The sequence below is a fragment of the Hippocampus guttulatus genome, chromosome 13, assembly GCF_054856545.1.
Source record: "Hippocampus guttulatus isolate MCC_2025c chromosome 13, RoL_Hgut_1.0, whole genome shotgun sequence".
NCBI classification, from domain to species: Eukaryota; Metazoa; Chordata; class Actinopteri; order Syngnathiformes; family Syngnathidae; genus Hippocampus; species Hippocampus guttulatus.
Genome location: NC_141273.1, coordinates 12,324,811 through 12,342,500, shown reverse-complemented (window position 1 = coordinate 12,342,500; position 17,690 = coordinate 12,324,811). Strand labels below are relative to the sequence as shown.

The following is a 17,690-nucleotide window of genomic DNA, read 5'->3' as shown; positions in this document are numbered from 1 at the left end:
AAGTTGTCATTTCACAGTACGGGGATTTTGCCCAACGGCTCCTTCAATCAGCGCAACCCAACCACCAATCAGCAGACTGGTACCATTTGGTAGCGGGCCATTAGTTTTGCTAGCAACTTGGAGGTTATCATGCGAGAATGAACAGAGCCCCAGTCACCTTGACCAGTTTGGGGTCCTGGTGGGGGAGTTGACTATTGGGGAGTTTGTCTCTCTGGACGATCCACGGGTGCCTGAGGACCTGCTTGGCGATAAGTCTCTGATGTGGGTCCACGTGGAGCATCTTGGACACCAGGTCCTGCAACAAGGAGCGCACTTTAAACATGAGTCGAGCTCTTTGGAACAAATATGTTAAGTCACACCTTAGCCGCGTCTGACACCGTGTCCCAGTTGCCTCCGGACAAACTAAAGTGACCGTTGCCTATCCTGTTCAGGATCTCATTGGGAGTGTCCTCAGGTCCGTTGGCGAATGGAGTAAAACTAGAGGAAGGGAGCAAGACAGCAGGGCCGTTTTAGGATGCAAATGACTGTTACAGTAATTCATCACAGTCAAAGACTGTACTGTATTTACCCGGCCAGCATGGTGTACAGCAAGACTCCCAAACTCCAGATATCACAGCCCTCGTCATAGCCTTGACGCTTCAACACCTACCAATGACAAATTATTTTAGCATTAGAAAAAAAAGAATAATATACTGTATGTTGACAGCTGCGCTTTAAGCTGACAAATACATCGACATTGCTCCCCAATACAATATTCCCTATTCAACGTGAACTATTCACAAACTCGCTTACAGTGGCGCCTTGAGATTTGAATGACCCGAAGAAACAGATGTTTGAACACAAACTGTGGTACAACACATGTAGACCGATAACATAACAATACCCATTGGCATATATTCTTCATCCTCCGCAAGAAATGATTTTTATTACAATATGACAGCAATTTTAAATGAACAATACTACACAAGACGTGCCGGTCTCACCTCAGGCGCCACAAAGTTGGCGGTGTAGCACGGGGTCATGAGTAAACCATTGTTGGCACGCAGCTGCTTGGCGAAGCCAAAGTCGCAGATCCGAATCGACTCCGGGTTCCCCGACTCGTCCACATAGAGTATGTTGCTGGGCTTCAGGTCTCTGTGCACCACCTAAACAAAAGAGAAATGAGGGGAAACAAAGAGCATCAGTTCCCAATCTCATGAAAAAATAATCGGCCAAAAATAGTAGGTATCTTCTGTTGAGAAAAACATTTCTAGGCTGTAAATATTAAACAATCAAATAAAAACCAGTAAGTACTACATGTGAGCAAATACAGCGGTGCCTTGTAATACAAGTTGAATTTGTTCCGTGACCTTGCTTGTATCTCAAAACCCTCACTGTTCCAGCCCCATCAAAAATGCATTAAAAAATAAAGAAAGAAATAAAATACAAGATTTGAATGCTGTGACCCAATGTGCTGCGTCCTCACCCCCTGCGAGTGCAGGTATTCCACAGTCTTGGTGATGGTGTGCAACACAGCACTGGCCTCCCTCTCCGAGAAGGACTTCTGCTTGAGGATCCGATCGAGCAGCTCTCCTCCGCGCATCAGCTCCGTCACCAGGAACACCTGCTTGCCAGTGTCGTACACCTGCAACGGACATGGGAAAAAGTTATTTGGTATCGCCTCAAATACCTTGAGTGCATTTATTTACTGCCGCTGTGGTAAATTGCGACCTATTCTGGAACTAACAGAATTCAAACGGGACTGTTTTGACACTATTTTCTATCCGTTGAATCCGGAGTCCATCTGTTCTACGGAGTATAGAGTGATGATTGCGTGTGTGACTATCCTCACATCCTTCAGCGTGATGATATTGGGGTGCTGTCCGTATCGAAGCAGGATCTCGATTTCCTCAGAGGGGTCTGTGCTGGTCTTGTCAATCATCTGTCAATTTGACAAAAACCAGGTCAGAATTTGGATTGTGATCGACTTGGCTGAGGTCAAGTGAGTCATTTGGCGAGTTGCCTGTACCTTGACGGCGTATTCCGTGTTGGTGGCCTTGTGGATACATCGCTTACACACGGAGAAGGAGCCCATGCCGATGTCCTCTTTCAGCACGTAGCCATCGCTGAACAACAAGTTCTTGCCATGTAGCTGCTGCAAGTGGACAGAAAGTTATTATTATTATTTTTAAAGCTGTTGACTACCACTTTCTTTAGACGGAATAAAAGTACGAGTAATTATGCCACCAGGTCTTGCAATTTTGATGAAAATTTTGTGTTTCGTTTGAATGGAACCATTTTTCAAAAACACTCGGGTTGAAAAAGTTTCTTTGAATTGTAGCACTCATTCGACAAACAATCACATATTCAAAAACACAACCTTTTATTGCACATAACATGAATACAGTTCAACCAATTACAATTTATACAATTATTGTTTGATTATTATGATTGCAATTAGCAGTATTAGTACGATTATTATTAAGCTTTTTGTTTAACCTTGATTATGCAACAAATGTGTTAAGAGTGCTCTACAAATAAAGTTGAGTTGATTTGTGTCCTCATACACATGTAATACGATTATTCCACTTACCGGTATTTTCCGAACTATAAGGCGCTTCGGAGTATATGGCGCACTTTCAATGAATGGCCTATTTTAAAACCATTTTCATATATAGGGCGCAGCGCATTGTTAGGCGCAGAGAGTAGAAGCTACAATAGTGTCTGCAGTTGCGTTATGCATCCACTAGATGAAGCTACACTGTAGGGAATACAATGCAATATATTTATATCGAGCTTTCACAACCGCTGGAGCTGTAGCAAAGCGCTTTATAGAACATTTAAAATACTCCATCCAAGAAATCAGAATATTGATCCATATATAAGGCGCATCGGATTATAAAGCACACTGTCAGATTATAACGTGCACAATCTTATTTCCCCACTGTCTTCTCAGACTTTCAAGTGACTCCCTGCTTACCTGGACCACCGGGTGCGGCGGGGCTTGCACAGGCTCAGCTGACCCTTCTTCCTCCAACAGACTCGATGCGATAAAGCTGAAGCCTCGGAACAGCTGGTGAGCGCCGGCACTCGGCGGCACGCCGGGAGAGTCTGCAGAAACGATGCGGATGAAAAGTTGAATGGTGTAAAATAATGAAAGAATCAATGGAATGAATAAAAAAAAACCCAATAATAATCATAAAATGTCCAAACTTCCAAAGTGTTCTTAACGGCTCTCACCTTTCGGGGTGCGGGAGGTGAACTCGGAGTCAAAGTAGAACGTGTCATCGGGACGCGCCACCGCCGGTTTGAAAGGGGGTTTTACTTCTCTGCGGAAAAGTTTCTGAAAGCAGTTTTTGCAAGATGAAAACAACCACGGTTAGCAATACCACAGTGCTCCAAATCATTGGCACGAAGCGACACGGGCAATAATTGGTATGTATTCAAAAATAAAATTGAAACGCCATTTAAAGGGCCAGACAATCAAGGGCAACGGAACCACTCAGCTTCTTTTCCGGCTGCGCGTGGCCACTTGTTGAGTTCAAGAATGCCAAATTACGAAAATGAAGGGGTTTCACTCAATTGATTTACGCCACAGTGGAGTAAAGATTACTTTGGATATTCATAGCTATTACTCCAAGCAGTTAACTGGTTGAATGAAACGAAGGTGCTCAAAATAAAAAGACAAATCAAACAAGCACATAAATATATTGATAAACACTTTAAACATTGGCATGTTTGGGGTAACAGAAACTATATTTATGATGCTTTAAAAAAAAAAAAAAGAACACACTCACATTCCAGTCAATGTTGGAAAACCATCCGTGACGTTTTATCTCCTCTGCTCCATCTGGACCCGATCCTACATAGAAACCATGAAAAAATCAGCAACATTTCAATACATTTATTTTACTATCCAGCCCCCTGTAAAGTCAATTTTTAGATTTTTTTTTTTGCTCAATACATGGCATGACTGATTCACCATTCTAAAGCCTGATTTCATTTTTTTTCATCACAAAAATTTGACAAAGCTGTGAACATCGTGGCGTGTCCAATTTACAAGACATTTTCATTTTTTACTTTACAGCGACTTCAAATGCAATCTCGAGCCTATTTGATGTCTTGACTGGGTTCAGGTGGATAACTGACCCAGCCTGTTGGCGGGGTTCCTCTTGAACAGAGCTCTGAGCAGAGACTGCGCCTCTGCGCTGAGGAACTGAGGCATTCCCAGACGTGCCCTGCAAGAGATAGGTCAATCTTAATCATCATCATCATCATCGTCATCGTCATTGTTAATACAAGCGATGGTAAGTAGCGGCACTCACTTGAGAATCATGCTCATTGTTTCTTTGCGGTCTTTCCCATGAAAGGGCAGCGACCCGGTCAACATTTCAAACTGGTGGAGAGAAGATTCGGCTTTCATGTAACGCTCATATCTGTCACATTTGGATGGCATTACTGTACAACGGAATACGCGGTATAAGTCCCAAACACTTGAGGATTGCGAGGGCTTTCAGGTAAATATGTTTAAAATGTAAGGTAACCTTTTAGAGATGAACAGCATTTTGAAATTAAGTTCACCTGCAAGTTCCTTCCTTAAATTTTCACCCGAAAGCTGAATATCCCAAACTTTTTGGAAGTAGTGTATTATAGAAAAATGACATTTTAATGTTCGCATGTTGCAGTTTGGTTTGTGGAGTGCCTACCCACATATCACATGGGAAATTAATCGCCCAAGTAAATCTTCAGACTTCTACTTGTTTTTTCTTAAAATAGCTCACAACTTTGCTAACAATGCAGCTCTGCTTACCATTAGACTTTCACATGATCAAAAGAGTCAAAGTGGTCGGCTCGCTCCGGAACAATGGTAAGCTCTCAAAACCCGGCGCAGGCGCGGTTATTATGTTTATTATACTGACTGTTCGGGAACAGGGGAGGGGGGGAAACACAGAATGGCATGCTTACATATTTTTAGAGCTAGGAAGATAATAAAATATATACAGTCTTGTTTCATTTCCCCCTTGATGGGTGAGCAGGCATTCAGCATATGCGCTTTCTATAATATGCCCCCTATTAAGGTTCAACTGTTCGAAGATTATCATGCTTCCCCTTCCTTACCATCAGTACTCCGAATGACCACCAGTCGGCGCTGTGGGTGTGTCCTACCCTGTTGACCACCTCAGGTGCCATGTACTCCACAGTGCCACAAAAGGAGTAAGCCTTCTCGTGGTGGTCAATGCCCTCTTTGCACAGACCAAAATCTGGAAGACACCAAGGAGACTTTTGCTCTTCGTATGGATAAACAACCATTTGAGGCTTCAGGGAATCGTTTAGCCACTTCTCACTCTTTTCTTACCCGTGAGTTTGATGTGACCTTCCTCATCCAAGAGAATGCTGGAAAAACAACAGTAGATCATCTTGGGAACATGACAAACATCACCACAAAAACACTTCAAGACGGCTAGAATGTACAGTACTTTGCAGGCATGCGGGTGAAAATAAGTGTAAAGTGGCCTTTGAGTACAACTGTGCAAAATCTGTTGATGTGGAAATGATGAAAAAAAAAATGCCGTTGGGTTATTCAAAATCCAACATAGTTTACTTTTCAGGCTTCAGGTCTCTGTACATGATGCCCAAGCTGTGGAGGTGGTCGAGGCCCAGCGCCAGCTCTGCAAGGTAAAACTTGACATCCTCCTCTGTGAACATCACCTGAGAGACACGCACAGATGGAAATACGCTTCAGGAAGGATGACCCATAAATGCACAACACGCAGCGTCAACACACTGAGGGAATTCCCACCTCTTTGGACAGTCGAGTGAAGAGATCGCCTCCTCGGAGGAAGTCCAGGATCAAGTAGAGTTTGCCTTCAGTCTGGAAAGCTGAAATTTGGAGATACAGTGAACCCTTCATCATCATTTTTTTATTGGCGGTTTATTCCCGATTCAACGTTAGTCCAACATGAACAACGGGGGGCCACTGCACCTTTTTTTTTTTTAATAGCACTTCACTGTATGTAAATATTAAACATAATGAAAGAGAATGTGCATGTACAAACTGGTATTATAAAGTCTAATTCCTGTACATGCTGCAGTATGTGTGCGTTTGGGCGCTGTGGCCTTCAAGCGGCGGCGTATCTTCATCTCTTAACTCAAATGTTGGTTTGCAACACAGAGCCAAGCGAGGGCTTGTCACGAGAAAAAACAGGTACCACTGTTTAACTGTAAAACCTTAATAAAATGATCTCTCTTGAACGCAGTCTTCGCGATATAGCAGCGGAACACTGCGATGTGAGTAAGTGGGTGTTTTCCATGAGGCGACGGGAGCAATTGCCAGTGCTGAGACTGACTGACCGTAGTGCAGTTTGACAATGAACGGGTGGTTGACATCAGCCAGGATGTTTCGCTCCATTTTGGTCCTCACACGATCTCTCACTGGTGATGGGGACAAAAAACAAAAAAAAAACAAAAACACACATAATTATCTGACATCAATGCAGCACTTCAATCATTTGACAGTAAGTGGTGTTTTCTTTTAGGTGGCTGCTTAACAGCAGCGTACACTCGACTGCTCACTCTAGGTGGCACAAGCCAGGCAAGAACTGTGCAGTGCAGAAATTTCCATTCCGGCTTGCCCAGTAACTGCGAGGTTATCGGTGAGACATAACAGAGAATCACAGATAACTAAAAGAAAACAACGAGCATTTGAGCATTAAGCGTTGTGTTCACCGCACATCCCCGGCGTGAGAATAACAGCGCAAAGTGGTTTCTAATTGAATGAGGAAGCGGTTTCTGCTCTGCTCCAGTACTGTTTTATATGGGCCACCGCCATATTGAGCAACACAAATCAAGAGTTGGAAAAAGCAGGTTTGTATGACTATAAATTACCGGTAAATAAAAACAAAACATGTATGGCGGTAAGTAAATGTATATTTTTTTCGATATAGAGTCAACGGGGGCCAAGCCATTTATGGCATGGCGGTCGACATTGTTTACATGGTTAACGACCGGTGTCATTTGAGCGCTTATGTCGGCCCCACTCCGATTGCACCATTCATTCTCAAGGTGCTCTCTCGTACCTTTGAGCGTGGCTTTCTTGAGGACCTTCATTGCGTAGAGCTGGTTGTCATCAGGAGGGGTCACCTTGCGCACCAGGAACACCTCAAGTATGTGAGACACGAGCAAAGTCAGGAGTGAGCCGCAAAGACTTGCCGAGGATGAAAAGAGACGCGGCTTCCAGCTCGTGTGCGTTACCTTCCCAAAGGAACCCTGACCCAACACTTTGAGCAGTTCAAAGTGAGACGCGTCTGCTTTTTCCGAACCCTCTTTGACCACATGGGTGATGTTGATTTCCTTGATTTCGCCATCGTCCTATACATGGGAGGGGAAAAAAATGTAATGAAACAAAGGATGTCCAAAATGCTCCCAGTGTTTCCCCGACCTGAATGATTCTGAAAGTGTGGTACAGGTATGGCTAGGTGGGTCAAAATTGGCTCCCTCAAGTAACATAAGGAAGAAAATGTTGTTTTTAAACATTTAGGTACCCTTTTTTTTCCCAGACCAATACGACCACCGATACTATAACCAAGTAACCGATACCACTAGTACATTTTACGTTTGATCCATCTACAGTACTTTCTATTAAACCAATGACAGGTAATTATAAAGAAAAACCTTTTGTTTATTTCTGACAAAGACAGAAGCGTCAATACAGAATTCAAATTCAAAATCACAAAGACTTTGATTTTTACGATTCATTTGAAAAACATTTTAAGTAGTGAAAAACACAATTGACTACTCTCTCAGTTTTGGAGAATAAAGTGAAGTGCAAAATACAGGTTCGACTGTTAAGCAGGACGGTATGAAGCTAGAAATTGGAGCTCGGAGATTGATAACAATATAAATATTTTATATCACTGATATTGATAATTATTATAATTTTTTTTAACTACTCAAAATAAGAAAATGATTCAATTGATTAAGGATAAAATAAATCCAGAGAAAAACCATCCAGAGAATAAATGCCATTACAAAATACAAAAAAAACTAAATAAAATAAAAAATACAGGTGAAGGTAGCACTCTTTATGACGCACACCAGTAAGTAAAAGTGCTATGTTGGCCTGTCCTGCATTCAACGGGAAAACCAGACCTTATGAGTGCACTGAATAAAAAACACATCCAATTTTTCTCAGTTGATGAAAGGACGCAAAATGTTTAAAGTGTGTGCTTGGAATACCGTCATGGAGAAAGTCATAAGACAACCCAAATAGATTTAGCAAATGAATGTATCGTAGTGAGTGAGCAGAATTTTGATTGAGTTGCTAGCAACGCACTAATAATATACTCTAAGCATTAATATAAACCATAGAAACATACATATACTTACACAAATTGCATCTTAATGGCTATTAATGGATGACCATTCTTTTATAGTTTTGTAGCTTTTATCATTTCACATTTGGTGTATCCAAGTCGAATACAATTAGAAGACTAAATGAATTTATTGGTCGACCGCGGTCCTGAATAGTCATATAACGCTATTAAACTTTAATCAGAAGGAAACGCTGATTAAAGCGCTTCCTCATGAGAAAATAACAGCAACAGGAAGCAGCTTGAACGTACCAGCGCTATTACAACAACAACAACAACGCATTTCACAGAACTTTAAATACACGTTGTTATGGTTACCGGTGTCGAGCGTTTCAGTGCAGGCAAAGCATCTGCAGCTGCCGCCACGCCTTTGGTTTTTTTCGACAGGTAGAAGGGGAGAAAGCGACTCAGTTGAAATCGGGCCCCGGGGCCCATGTCCCAAGTCGTGACACTCTAAGGACCTTTCTGACTCTTGTCTTGTGCTCCTCTGACTGGCTGAGCAGAGGTTTGAAGACAAATCATGAGTCGGCAAAACAGGAAGGAAGAGACTGCCTTTATTCTCACGCTCGTGCACCCACATGAAGGCCCACACAACCGAGACACTCAGAGGAAAAAAAAAAAAGATTGTATGAACATATTTGAAGAAAAGACATCTATTATATCCAATGCGCAGTCATCAGGTCAAAACACTCGACTGCTTTTAAGTTAAAAGGCAGGAAGAGCAGCCGAATCAGACCACTTGACGGAAACGCTCTTATCTCAGGCCAAGCGTTTTCCTCTCCGATTTGTCTATTCACACTCATCCTGTCTTCAAAAAAAAAAAAAAAAAAATCGACCTCAGGTGACCTGAGTATTAGATGGAATAACCGATAGGTTATCGATTCTACAGAAGATATGAACATATGGAAACCCCACGCTACTTTTTATCTTGGTGAATCATTAAACATCGTCGCTTTTAACTCATTCACTCCCAAAGACGTTTTTAAACGTCTTTTCAAACTTGGTCTAGACTTGGCTGGTACTGAATGAGTTAACATTGAAGAGAAGACAGTCTTTCATTTAAAATCTAAATAACCACAAGGAAAGCAATGTGTAGCATCTTGTCATGTGGCATCTGAAGATGGCGAAGAAGAAGAAGCGATGATGCAAATACGGGAAAGGGCAGATGTCAGCATATGAAAATGAGATATTATAGTGTTGTCTCAACACAGGCACAAAATGACTTACCTGGGCACTAATATGGGCAAAGTCCTTCTCTATCCACGTGATATGACACTTGTTCTAAGTGGTGTTGGAATGGAGAGTTCACATTATTATTAGGATGATGATTATTGTGTGGCTTTTCTTTTCTTCATCATTGAGCAAACACACACACACACACACACACACACACACACACACACACACACACAGGTGACAGAGGCAGGGGTTGGTAAAACAGGACAGGAAAAGACAGAACAGGAAGTCAAAGCGCTTTCTCTCTCTCTCTCATTTCTTCTCTCCCTCTTCTTAAGATGACTTCACTTCCTTCCGGCTACATAAGCTCAACCTGCAAGAAGAAGCCGCTATGCAAAGATCAGCCTCTCATTCAAAGTCAAACACACAATGGCGACGGGGCACGGAACACCCCGCAGCACAATCTACATTGTTGTTCAATGTAGATGGAGTAACTGGACTCCAACGTAACTACTCCTGCAGGATTACAACTGTCCCTTAAAATCAGACTTTATACCAATCCGACCGAGCGTATCGAAAGTGGTCGAGAAGTTTGCATTCATGCACAATCGGTGATCGGCTGTAATGTCGCAATTTGCGCGAAATAAGACTTGACAGCAAACACAACCTCGATCTGTGCTGCCATAAGTGTATATTTGAGCCCGAAAGCTAATCTCTTTTTAGATTTGCCTCATGGGCGCGGACAGTGTTTGTGGGCTGGGAGCCTGTTTGGTCACTTAAGGGATGGGAATAAAACTATTTTTAATTATTAATTTTTTTTGTAACCGAATTCATGTATTGACAAAACAATCAATTTAAATAATCAAGAGTTGCAGCCCTATATTTCACAATTATAATATGTATTATCAGATGTAATTCTGACATCACAATTTAAAAAAAATCATATATTGATGAATGATATTTGTATCAATTAAATTGCATTTTAATTTCTTTCCATTTTTTGCCGATATTTATTTTCACTTAAAAAAATATATATATATATTTTTAACCATTTTCATCAATGGGACAGGAATAGAACAGTCGAAAAATGATTCCCCGCGCAATGTAAGTCCAATCATCATCCTTTGTGAACCAGGAAGTCGGCTGATAACTGACAAGATAACAAAAATAAGTCAATCTATGATTTATTTCATCTTCGTACAGACCTTGCCTGCCTCCTCAGCGCCATTCCTGTTTGACGTGTTGAAGTTAATTGGCTCGAAAAAAAAAAGTCTTTACAATGAGATCGTACACGAGGTCCCCATATCACACAGCTACACACACAGACGCATACAGGATACAACTGGATCAAAGTTAACATTTCTCACGCAAAACATGCTGAGATCCAATCAAACAACAACAAAACTGCCACTTGCCTCTCTCGTGCGTGTTTTGGTGCGGAATAGGAACCTCCACATGTCCAGATATTTCCATGTCACTACGAGCCAGCAGGCACCGCACCACTTTTCAACTGCGCAGCGTTTGAGTTGGCCAACATGTTCGATGTGCATTACACACACTCGGCAAAATGGGAAGTGAGGTTTTTCGCACCCAAGTGTAGTGTGACTGAATTAACGAGAACTGGTCGCAAAGGGGAAGGTTTGACATGAGAGGAACATCCTAAGGAGAATGTCTCATTTCTGAATGCGCTTTTTCTTCGAAAAGCACGGTCATTTGCCAAACGAACAAGTTGGTGCTCAAAAACAATCAAAAGCACAAGTGAAATAGAAATAGAGAAACAGAGAAAGGATTCTTTTTTTTTGAGGGGGGGGGGGATTTCTCCTCCTCCTCAACCAGCCATGCTATAGAACACACGATGAGAAGTGCCAGCTTGTTGAAGAAAAGAATCGCGTGCGTGACATAAGGGGGGCCAGTGCCACACCCTCACGAGGAGCCTTAAAGCAGAGACAAGGTTGGCCAAGTAAGGGCATGCTCACCATGTTAACTCGTAAACTCAAGAGTCCGTATAAATGCTCCTTAAACCGAGCTTGGCACAGAGGAGACAATGTACAGGAGCGTCAGCCAATGGTGGACTCGCAGCTTGCGGCTTAATAGTTCACGAATAACATACAATTACGACATTTATCTGCCGGAGGTCTGAGACGCGGCTTCCTCTTTTTCTGGATGTTTTCAAGTCTTGACAGTTGGAACTGAGAGCAGCCAAGAGGCCATTCAAGTAAACACAAAGGACAAGATCATCTAAACATGGAGCCAAACACTGCGCTTGATTGTCCTTCCACTGCCTAAAAAGTCCACGCTGCACTTTCTCGACAGGGGCAAACACGCGCGGAAGGTAAAATATATTGTCATTTAACTTTGATTCATGGAGCACCTGCACAATCTAATGAGATCCAAAACAAAATCATTTTCACAGACTGACAATATCTTTTTATAGGCTTTACGCCTCATGTCTCTCTCCACCCTGTCTGACCTCGTGGCAAATTGATTACACATCCCACAGATTTGTTCGTCATCCGAAGCATAAAAAACTCGAAATTTTTGGTCAAAAACCGAATTGGTCGAGAACTGAGACGTTCGAAAACCGAGGTTTGACTGTGTGTGTGTATATATACACCTGTATATATATATATAGATAGATAGATAGATAGATAGATAGATATAGATATAGATATATAGAGATATAGATAGAGATAGATAGATAGATAGATAGATAGATAGATAGATAGATAGATAGATAGATAGATAGACTGTAGATATACATACATACATACATACACACACAGGTGTATATATAAAAAAATAAAATTCCTCGTCTCACCCCCCCTCGGGTGGTGTCCGTCCCTCATTCAGCTCGGGTCCTCTACCAGAGGCCAGGAGGCTTGAGGGTTCTGCGCAGTATCCTTGGTGTTCCCAGCACTGCATATTTCTGGACTGAGATGTCCGATGTTGTTCCCGGGATCTGTTGCAACCACTCATCTAGTTTGGGCGTCACTGCCCCGAGTGCTCCGACCACCACAGGCACGACTGTCACCCCTCCATGTACAGCACTTTGTATGCAGCGATGGCTGTTTGAAAATGCTCTATAAATACTGTTGACTTGACTTGACTTGACTTTACCTTCCAGGCTCTCTCCAGCTCCTCTCTGAGCCCTTGGTAATTCTTGAGTTTCTCGTGTTCCTTCTTTCTGATGTTTCCATCACTTGGGACCGCTACATCCACTACAACGGCTTTTCTCTGCCCTTTATCTATGATCACGATATCTGGTTGGTTCGCCATTACCATCTTGTCAGTCTGGATCTGGAAGTCCCACAGGATCTTCGCTCTGTCATTCTCCACCACCTTCGGAGGTGTTTCCCATTTTGACCTTGGGGTTTCCAGTCCATACTCCACACAAATGTTTCGGTAGACTATGCCAGCCACCTGGTTATGGCGTTCCATGTAGGCTTTCCCTGCCAGCATCTTACACCCTGCAGTTATGTGTTGGATCGTCTCAGGTGCCTCTTTGCACAACCTACACCTTGGGTCTTGTCTGGTGTGGTATATCTGGGCCTCAATGGCTCTGGTGCTCAGGGCCTGCTCCTGAGCAGCCAGGATGAGTGCCTCTGTGCTGTCCTTCAGGCCAGCCCTCTCTAGCCACTGATAGGACTTCTTGAGATCGGCCACTTCAGTTATGGTCCGGTGGTACATCCCGTGTAGGGGCTTGTCCTCCCATGATGGTCCCTCTTCCAGCGCCTCATCTTCTGTTACCCATTGTCTGAGACATTCTCTGAGTACGTCATCCGTTGTAGCCTTCTCCTTGATGTATTCATGGAGCTTGGATGTTTCATCCTGGACAGTGGCTCTCACACTCACTAGTCCCCGGCCTCCTTCCTTTCGGCTTGCGTACAGTCTCAGGGTGCTGGATTTGGGATGGAACCCTCCGTGCATGGTTAGGAGCTTTCGGGTCTTAACGTCCGTGGTCTGAATCTCTTCCTTTGGCCACCTTATTATTCCTGCAGGGTATCTGATCACTGGTTTATTGCCCGAGTCTTATTCTTGCCATTGAGCTGGCTTCTTAGGACTTGCCTCACTCGCTGGAGGTATTTGGCCATAGCCGCTTTCCTTGTTGCCAGTTCGAGGTTGCCATTGGCTTGTGCCGAGGTACTTGTAGCTGTCCTCAATGTCTGCTATTGTTCCTTCAGGGAGTGAGACCCCTTCAGTGCGGACTACCTTTCCTCTCTTAGTAACCATCCGACTACATTTCTCAAGCCCGAATGACATCCCGATGTCGCTGCTGTAGATCCTGGTTGTGTGGATCAGGGAGTCTATGTCCCTTTCGCTCTTAGCATACAGCTTTATGTCATCCGTGTAGAGGAGGTGACTGATTGTAGCTCCATTTCTGAGGCGGTATCCATAGCCGGTCTTGGTGATTACTTGGCTTAGTCCTATGCAGAACAGCAGTGGGGAGAGTGCATCACCTTGGTATATGCCACATTTGATGGACACTTGGGTAAGTGGCTTGCCATTGGCTTCAAGTGTGGTTTTCCACATCCTCATCGAGTTCGCAACGAAGGCTCTTAGGGTCCTGTTCACCTTTTACAACTCCAAGCATTCAGTGATCCATGTATGTGGCATCGAATCATAGGCTTTCTTGTAAACAATCCAGGCTGTGCACAGGTTTGTACGTCGGGACCTGCAGTCTTGTGCGACTGTTCTGTCAACCAGGAGCTCCTCTGGTTGGCTCCTCTGGTATCTCTACCAATGCCCTTCTGTGCTTCGCTCATGTATTGATCCATGTGTCCACTTATCTTAGCCGCAATGATGCCTGACATGAGCTTCCATGTAGTGGAGAGACAGGTTATTGGCCGATAGTTGGATGGGACTGCACCCTTTGAGGGATCCTTCATGATCAGGATCGTTCGCCCTTCGGTTAGCCATCCTGGGTGAGTCCCATCCCTCAGCAACTGGTTCATTTGTGCTGCTAGGCGCTCATGGAGTGCTGTGAGTTTCTTTAGCCAGTAGGTGTGGAGCATGTCCGGGCCTGGTGCTGTCCAGTTCTTCATATCTGAGACTCTTTCCTGTATGTCTGCCACTGTTATGGTAACTGGGTTCTGTTCAGGGAGGTTGCTGTGCTCCTCTCTCAGGGTCACCAGCCATTGTGCACTGCTGTTATGTGCAACCTCCTTCTCCCATATGCCTTTCAGTTTCCAGTCTTGGTGGGTCAGCTCTGTTGTTAGGACCCTGCCACTGAGCGTACACTTTCGCAGGTTGTGTTGCGAACAGCCTGTTTATTCATCTGGCCTCATTCTCTTTCGTGTACCGCTTTAGGCGGCTGGACAAGGCTTGGAGCCTTTGTTTGGCAGTTTCGAGTGCTTCAGGTATGGTCATCTGGATGTACCTCTCGGGTATCGGCCTTTTCATCACACCTCTCTGGGCCTCAGTCAATTGACTCACATCTTTCCGAGCCACCTTGATCTTAGCCTCCAACCGTCTTTTCCATGGTGGGTAACGTATCTCATGGCTTCCATGGTTGCTCTTATAGCCAAGCATCTCACGGATCACTGATGCGTATATCAGCTCATTGGTTTCCGTGATCGTTACGGTAGGGATCGCCCTCAGTGCTGTATTCACACTTTCCATGAGACTTTCAGGTGGTACTTCACATAGCCGTTGTAATCGGATTCTAGGTTGCCCAGCTTTCATTCTCGCCATGATCTTAGCTTTCAGGTCAGTTGTTGCCTCGCTCAGCATTTCATTCATTGGGGCTGGCCTTCCAATCTCATCATCTGCATTCATTGGGGCTTGCCTCCCAATCTCTGGTATGACCTCCTCTGATCTGGCAGCCTCGGGACCTTCACCATGGAACCTGCGTTGTACCTCATCAATCTCAAGTTGTGACAGCAGTTGCCGTTTGTGGATGTTGGAACACTGAGCTACTAGTTGTTTCGTGGTCAACCGTGACTGTGGGTTTCGAAGTAACCATTTAGCCCACATTCTCTGCATGTAACCCCTCTGACTAGGGTTGCTTGAGTAGTAGCATTCCAACAGAGCCATGTCATCGCATCTCGCCCATCTCCGCTTTGTTCCAGTAGCCCATTTTTCATCAAGGTGCTCTGGTTCCCCAGCACCTGACGTGGACCTTGTTTGGCCGGGCGACGTCTGAGCCGTCATGTCATTCATTTTACTGTCTCTCATCATTGTATGAGGTAGGCATTAGCGTGAAGGATCTTGCCCAAGGACCCACACTGGATGGTGTTATGTGCTCATTTTTTGCCCCAAGCGGGATTCGAACCACCGTCTCCCGTATGCCAAACCGATGCCTTACCAACTGAGCTATCCAGCCGCCATATATATATATATATATATATATGTATATGTGTGTATGTTAGATTTTGCTGCTTAATTCATTTGCCGTGTTTAGATTGATGGGGCCACCTAGAACATATTATAAATATCTTTTTTAAAAATAGACTTCCCCTTTAATACGTAGCCGAGGTATCAGATTGGGACTCGCTAGCGGCACATCCTCAAAATCAGGTGACTCGGACACAGGTGCAGAAAAGAGTAGGAGGAAGAGGAGGAAGGGAAGGCAACGGTGCAGACAAGTTCCCCCTGCACCAAATGCAATCCTCAAAACGTTAAATCAAGGCGCTTTAATAAAAGCGTAGCCTGAAGCGGTTGAAAAGAGGGTTTCAACTGCATGGAGAAGTCATAACAGGAGACAAAGTGAGGTGAGTTAAATCAAGGATCCAAACAACACAGCTGCTCGCTGTGTTGCGCTGCATTTAAAGCAATAAAGTATTTACCTCTTACTGCTTAATCTAATTCTCAACATCGTTTTCAGTCTGCTTACTCTGCTCTTTGGAGACTCAACTCTTCATTAGGTATGCTTGCATACTAGAAAATCCAGTACAAGATTCTTTGCTTTTTTTATTCCTTCCCGGGATGCAAAATACTCCTCTCTAGTATCATGCATTGCCGTAACGGCGACATATATCGTACCTAATCGAGAACCACAAACACAACAAAGCATAACCGTTGAGAAACGATCAACGGAGGCAACCAAACAAAATCTGAGGGTTGAAGTCCACCACTGAGAAAAACAAAGGAGAGGACGTTCTTCCACTCAGTCACGTGATTCCTTTAATCTCCAGGCTTGGTTGGACATTTCAGACAGGAAGCGCTTGAATGACAGGTGTTCAACCCTTTCACCCCTTTGGTGTCGTCGACAACAAAAGGTTAATACCGTTCATTTAACAGGACCTTCCATCTGCTCTCCCATCAAGTGCGCGGCGTAGATCGGCGAGTGACAGCTGCAAACGGACAAACGGCGCCACGTGATTGGCCAAGAAATTTCCACGGAAAAAAGTCACAGGAAATGTGCACGGGATTAGCGCGGATGCTACAGGAAATCCTGTGCGGGCAATCCGGAATATTAATAGCACGACAACATGGATTGCAGAAAGATGAGAGGGAGGTCAGCCAGTTGACACGAGTATGGATGGAGGGAAGGATGATGATGATGATGATATTGAGTTTAAACGAAGCTAGTATGCTGCTGTGGCGATTTCTAAGAAAATGATGACATCGCAAAATAAACTTCCTTCGATTGATCTCGGATTATGACTTCTACAATTTACTCCCCCCCACAATCAGACTGAAATAGCAAACCGATACTTCCCCCTACCCACCTCACATTGCATTCTCGGGAAACTTGACCAAAAAAAAAAGCACAAACAGCATACACGACAAGGCTATGTCCTTCTTATAAAATCATAATACAACACCTACGTTGAACAATTCTGTGCAAATATTTACTCAAGCTGGCAGCAATGACTACTTGGTAACATCACTGATTTTTGCTAGAGGTGAGGGAAGAGGCCGGCCGGCAAATAGCAAATATCTTCTGATCATTTTAAATGTACTGAAAAAAAAAAAAGTCCTAAAAACAGGGTTGCTCTCCCCCTGCCCACCCCACCAAAAAAACAAACACTTTTAGGGGAATATGGAAACCTAACTCCGCCATGGGTCGTCATAGTAATGATAGCTTTGCTTGGCATTAGCGTGAGGCAGACCCGCCCCCCAAAACAGAGTGAACCAGACTGCAATGTGGATATTAAGAGGGCTGAACATCTAAGACCCTTTGCATAATAACTACCGAACATTCAAGCTTTCGTGTATACATGC

The 17,690-nt window shown here is 43.8% G+C and overlaps 1 protein-coding gene across 2 annotated transcripts in view; it reads right to left on the bottom strand.

The window, feature by feature from the left end:
• The window catches only part of rps6ka1 (ribosomal protein S6 kinase a, polypeptide 1), a 12,799-nt gene extending 1,527 nt beyond the window's left edge, over positions 1-11,272 (bottom strand). Inside the window, exons 1-21 of one of the 2 annotated variants that reach the window (XM_086126675.1) lie at positions 10,940-11,272; positions 9,576-9,629; positions 7,231-7,347; positions 7,056-7,137; positions 6,331-6,411; positions 5,780-5,859; positions 5,582-5,688; positions 5,336-5,373; positions 5,098-5,240; positions 4,305-4,375; positions 4,129-4,217; positions 3,777-3,841; positions 3,220-3,322; positions 2,960-3,090; positions 2,009-2,134; positions 1,832-1,921; positions 1,466-1,624; positions 984-1,145; positions 569-645; positions 360-477; positions 158-295 (exon numbers count right to left, since the gene is read on the bottom strand). In XM_086126675.1, coding sequence (XP_085982801.1) covers positions 158-295; positions 360-477; positions 569-645; positions 984-1,145; positions 1,466-1,624; positions 1,832-1,921; positions 2,009-2,134; positions 2,960-3,090; positions 3,220-3,322; positions 3,777-3,841; positions 4,129-4,217; positions 4,305-4,375; positions 5,098-5,240; positions 5,336-5,373; positions 5,582-5,688; positions 5,780-5,859; positions 6,331-6,411; positions 7,056-7,137; positions 7,231-7,347; positions 9,576-9,629; positions 10,940-11,074 — 2,166 coding nt within the window. In that variant the 5' untranslated portion in view covers positions 11,075-11,272. Of the gene's footprint in view, positions 1-157; positions 296-359; positions 478-568; positions 646-983; positions 1,146-1,465; positions 1,625-1,831; positions 1,922-2,008; positions 2,135-2,959; positions 3,091-3,219; positions 3,323-3,776; positions 3,842-4,128; positions 4,218-4,304; positions 4,376-5,097; positions 5,241-5,335; positions 5,374-5,581; positions 5,689-5,779; positions 5,860-6,330; positions 6,412-7,055; positions 7,138-7,230; positions 7,348-8,666; positions 9,463-9,575; positions 9,630-10,939 lie in introns of those variants that run through there. The other variant, XM_086126676.1, reaches the window with a different exon arrangement.
• Between the last annotated feature and the right edge of the window lie 6,418 nt (positions 11,273-17,690).